Genomic DNA, 6,000 nt, shown 5'->3' with positions numbered 1-6,000 from the left:
CTAATGAATTACAGCAATAACGAAATAATTTCATAGGTCCCAGTTACTTCAAGTTATCCAAGTTTTAGTGTCATTTAAACATTTAATACATTTGTTGGGGTTATATAAGGTTTAAATTAAAAAAAGAAAAAGGGGGGGGTAAACAAGTTTGACCTACTGCATATGAACTCACTGATTTTCACAAGGATTAATTTTTGTTGTTTTATGATATCAAGAAAAATTTCTGCTTTGCTCATAATTGTAAAATTTCAAACAGTATCATGTTTCCGTTTGACCCACAAAATCAAATCTCCAGGATTTTGTTTTATCAAACACCAGATATGAGAACCTATGAAAATAAAAGATTTTACAGTATATGTCAAAACAATGCACTGTTTATAAGGTTATTTTCTACCTATTTTTTTCTCCCATTCAAACTATTCCAGCTTTTTTGTACAATTTAAAATTTGATTAGATATATCAGATACGTTTCTGTTTTAGAAATTATGTTCTTTTTGAATCTGCCCACTTGCTCTGAAGGTACAAGGGGCAAAAATAAGATGGGAAAGGGGGGGGGGGGCAAAAATTCCCCTGTATACAATAGAACCTTGACCTTCAGTTGGTCTTGATCTTGTTTTCTCTATTTGATATATGACAGTCTTCTCAATATAAACCTCATATGATTTTTTTTATCTTTAGCTACTGATCTCCCATTTCAATTCATGTACCCATATTGCATTTAATCCATTTTTTTCACCAGGACAAATATTATAAGCTAAAAAGATGAATACTCCATCAATGGATTTGATGATTTCATTGCCTCAGACCACAACATATCACATCATATTTATAAAGCCTTGGTGGTAGACATTTAGTGCTGCATTCCCCTGATCATAACCCAGCCTATGTCATAATATTATGACATTGTCATTACTGATGTACTCTTTTTCTCTCCTTGACCTCACTAATTTACAACTTTGAGTTCTGGTATACAAATGATTCCTTTCATATTTTTATATACATGCACATATATTAATTGATTTCCAAACTAAATAACTTGATTGTCAAAAATTGATACAATTGTCTTATTACTTACATACTACATTGCTGTACTGTTTTTTTTCCTTGACAAATTGTATGGTGTGTTGTGGAATGAAGTCTTTCATCAATTCTTTTTAAGGCAAGTTCTGGAAAATTGCCTTTAGTTAGTGATGTGAGTGTATTTTTGTTTAGAACTGCAGCACTTTTTCTCCAGGTGACTTGATTTCCATGAATTATTATGATGTGTTTTCCCTTCAGTGACAGGTTCAGGTTCAATAGATCCTGGGCCATTTCCCTGAACTCTCTATAGTTTTAACTTTACATAGTGTTCTAATTATTAGAAAGTCATTAAGTGGTATTTCTGAGAATTTGACATTTGCATGTATCAACATGTTACCATTCTCAACCATAATTAAGCAGTGAATGTCAGATATGAAAGATAATTTTAAATAACTTAATTGAAAAAAAATATTAAAGATTGATATTATATTACACAATATTTTAAAGATAAGTAAAAATTGCCTGTAACCAACCATCTTAAAAGTTAAAATGCACTGAAAGAAAGCTATTAGTTTTCATGATGCAGGAAAGTAAATAGCGTCAAGATGCAAAATTTGGAATTTTTTGAAGATTTATTTTTTCTTCAAGAACTACTTTTCATGAATGCTTGGAGATAATAACATGAATTTCTCCCTGTAAATATGCAAGTTTTCAGCCCCTGATTGGTGGTGGATTTAGAAGGGAACCATGTTGGACTCCATGCAGTCCCCTCCCCCCCATTTGAGACAAAAACTTAAACAACTTATTTTTTTTTTTTAGATATTGCTTTAATTATGCGTAACTTGCAAAAGACAGTGATCTTTAAAAAAAAAGCCTATAACCTGGGAGTTCTTAATGACCTTGACCTTTGAAAACTCCCATTCCTCTAGGGGCTGTTTGTCCCCCTTTTAAGAAATCCTGGATCCACCACTACTAATGTTCTAGTAACAAAGAATTGTAAAGTCATGAACTATAGGTCAGACTGGATCTCGTAATAACCAGAGATTAATTGTGTAATATGTGGTTGACTTTGCTTGTGAGATTATTGGTAACTTGAGATAATCTTCTTTTATTGACAGGTAAAAAGAAAAGATCAAGTGATCTTCTCAGATCATGATGTGGGGAGGAACGGTGTGGAGATGTTTTTTCATCGGCCTCATTTCTGTTGTTTATGGTAAGTTATATGGCAAAATATTAATATATTTAATTAAAATGAAATTGAACAAGTGCAGCATTGTTAAGGCAAATTAACATATAAGGACTGCTCAACTCAGGGAAAATGGAACAGTCCCCAAGACTATATACCGGTACTATATATGATATCTGCATGATATAACGTTTTCAGAGAACTGCAGTTTCCTTGCTTCTTTTGAAAAAGCCCACCATTTTGTAAAGGATTGCATATTTGTATATGGTGTTTGATATAAAACTATTTCAATGATCAGATAAGTTACATTAAAGTTACATTAAAATTCAATCTTACAATTCTCCCCTGTCTCAGAATCAGAGCTTTATTTTCAAGCAACTTGGACCCTGTTTTGCATAAGCTTGGGGATTTCAGGGATTCAAAATTAATTTGAATATATCAGAAAGAGGCAGGAGACTGAATTAGCCGTGTGATCCATAAATGTATAGTTTTTTTAATTTTATTTTTTCCCTTGATACCTTTGGTAGCTTTCAATGGTTTTCGTGCAGGCGTAATAGATACACATGACAATTAAGTGAAAGGATGAGTGAATTTTTTTATTTTTAATATAAGAGTGTTTCTTGCGCTGACAAGCATAGAAATCCTCCATCTTCATCAATCATGACACATTGGAAATGTAACTCGCACAAAAAAACACCTCTTGATCAAAGCAGAAGTCACCTTAATTTATACATTTAGGTAGAATCCAGAGAAACACCTACATATGGATATATTATGTGTCAGAAATTTAGGTAAATATCACATTTTAAAAAAAAAAAAGAGGTTATGCAATTAAGAAAAAGGGGGTCATATTAATTACATATGATGTGAGGGATATTTATAATTTGGTGTAGGAGCCAAATTCATGCAAGGATATTTAAGAAATTTCAGAGTTTGTTGTGAAACCTCTTGAGTTAAAAATATATTACAGTAGTCAAACCTCAATGCACCTCATTATCAAGTAAAAATAAGCATATTATATCATGATACTAGTATACATCATTTAAATTATCATGTATTTTTAAAACAATATCATTAAATTATTTTTTTAAAAAATGAGAAAAATTACAATTCCATTAGATGGACACAAGCACAGTGAAAAGCTATTTACAAGAGATTAACCCTTGACAGCTATTATAATTATATGTGTAGCTGATTTCAAGTGGAGTCCAATATCACTTAAGGACCAAAAAAAAATCTGTTACAATTACAAATAAAATGCACTGTGAAAGAATATACAGACCGTTCTTTGGACAATTCTGCTCCCCTAAACATTACTAATACAATGTACCATTTTCCCTTTCGGGCTTTTGGTCCATTTCAAACTCTAAACTCATAGCTGAGCATGAACCTCTTGAATATCATGTTTGGATTTGAAGTGATGCAAGTGATACATTCTTCAAAGATTTGGTGTGCTTTCATGCAGTCACAAGTGTTCAATCTCGGGTGGCACAATCTGTGAGAATCATTTTACCATTCAGATACTATCACATATTGATCCAAAAGGTTGGATCTTGATTTGAATTTGTCATCACAAACTGGTTACCCGGTACCTAATTTGGAATGGTGAGGTGCATCTATACAAGGGTTGTCTGTAAAGTTCGTGGACAAGCTAAAAACAAAAATGGTGTCATTGATATTTATTATTAGCATATTTATAATCATTTACTTAATGTGAATAAAAAAATATTCAATTTTAAATGTATATTTACAATTATGGCTTAATTATGACACTTGGGATGGTGACCTGGAGCACCGCAAAATTTTTATTTAAAAGTTATTTATCACGTTATAAATTTCATTTGTATTTTGTAAAATTCAGTGGAAACTCAGATTGCTTTTACATAATGAGGTTGACAAAAGTTAAAACATCAAATCTGCAAAATTTGAACGTTCAGAGTTTAGAAATGGCTGAGAAATCGAGGTTAGAGTCTATTGAGAGGGGATCTGCATTTTTCGAAAAAGGGACATTTTCGGAAAAGGTGGAGCAGAGAGCAGCGATAAAATTCTGCACAAAACATCGGAAAACACCAATAGAGACACATGAATGCTGTAAATAGTCGGGAAAATATAGTAAATGAAGCCGTTCTGTAGTACATATTGTACATGTATTTAATTGAGAAAACTTGGGGGTAATTGGTTAAAAAATGGAAAATTTTGAAAGAATATGTCCAAGATATATTTCATTCATCACACTGTGTTAATACAATGAGATGCATTATGTTGCACTTTTTACAATGCAATGCAGTCTTTTAAGAGGCTTTGATTAAATATTAATGTGTTAACCATGCAAAGAACAATTTTAATGCGTCAAAAACTTCTTCAAGATCAACAAGATGCCATTACTGGCCTACAGATTTGATGAGATTTCAAAGGATTTATTGAGATAAGTGCATGATTAAGACCCTGATTTCAAATGTGTTGGGATTCATGTTCACATAGTCTAAGAGTAACCTGTTGAACAAAATTTTGCACACTATGTGCTTCTCACCTGCATAGCTGTGACAGTAATCAGCTGAACTCAGCATGGGAAGGTCAGGCTTGACACAAAGATTGTTTATGATCTGTGGGTGTGTCCTGACCCTGATCTAAGGTCTTCTGGACAAGTTTCGTTTTTCTTTTTATGCCCCGCCATGAATATGGCCGGGGCATATAGTGTTTGTCATGTCCGTCTTTCGTCCTTCCGTCACACTTTGAGTTTAGCTCTCTTCAAAGCTAATTTTCAAAGAAACTATCCAAGATATTTTCATCAAACTTCATATGGTGATAGATATTGATGAGAGCTATGCAACTGCATCAACATTTTTTGACCTTGACCTTTCCTTTGACCTTGACCTCACTTTTCTTAAATTAGTGTTTAGCTCAGTTTTAAACATACCATTCAAGATGGTGTTATCAAACTTCACATGTGGATACAAACTTGCATGGATGATGCATCTAGGGATGAACACTACCAGACTTGCTGAGGATGCTGGATCTGACCTACATTTTCCAGATGAGTGACCAGATTAAAGTTTTTGGAGCAGGTCCATTCCTAAGGAACTGTAAGCCCAACTTGGACCAAACTTGCATGGATGATGCATCTAAGGATGGACACTACCAGACTTGCTTCGGATGCTGGATCTGACCTACATTTTCATTCCCAAGTAACTATAAGCCCTACCTGAACCAAACTTGCATGGATGATGCATCTAGGGATGGACACTACCAGACTTTCTTTGGATGCTGGATCTGACCTATATTTTCATTCCCAAGTAACTATAAGCCCTACCTGAACCAAACTTGCATGGATGATGCATCTAGGAATGGACACTACCAGACTTGCTTCGGATGCTGGATCTGACCTATATTTTTATTCCCTAGTATAAACTATTAGCCCTACCTGAACCAAACTGATCAAATTTTATACACATACAAATTTTCATGTTGCTTTACTAATAGGGATGGGTATCGCCAAAAATTTCGTATCGCGATATATCATGATTTTTTCCCCACAATATCACAATAATATCATGATATTTTTAAAAGCAGTTTTTACAATGATTTTATATGAAAAGTCATTATTTTTCTTAAAAATATGCTAGAAAAACAAGATTTTACTTTCTTGAAATTTTTATGTATATAAAATCAATTATGTTTGGACGGTAAGATGCCATTCTTTTCACTTTTTACAACATTATTTATACTTTCTGTAATTGTAATTTGAAAGATTGAACAAATAAATGTATAATTTCTGGACTTAAAGTTTATAATAT

General features: G+C 32.9%; 1 protein-coding gene across 1 annotated transcript in view; it reads left to right on the top strand.

The window, feature by feature from the left end:
• The first annotated feature begins 2,140 nt into the window (after positions 1-2,140).
• LOC134251918 (zonadhesin-like) overlaps positions 2,141-6,000 on the top strand; it is a 35,137-nt gene continuing 31,277 nt past the window's right edge. Inside the window, 1 exon segment of the mRNA XM_062734340.1 lies at positions 2,141-2,233. Coding sequence (XP_062590324.1) covers positions 2,176-2,233 — 58 coding nt within the window. The 5' untranslated portion in view covers positions 2,141-2,175.

Source organism: Saccostrea cucullata, unplaced genomic scaffold, assembly GCF_032062105.1.
Source record: "Saccostrea cucullata isolate Sc308-1 unplaced genomic scaffold, CSIRO_AGI_Scuc_v1 ctg599, whole genome shotgun sequence".
NCBI classification, from domain to species: Eukaryota; Metazoa; Mollusca; class Bivalvia; order Ostreida; family Ostreidae; genus Saccostrea; species Saccostrea cuccullata.
The sequence above is the reverse complement of the archived record's forward strand: the minus strand, read 5'-3'. Positions and strand labels throughout refer to the sequence as shown.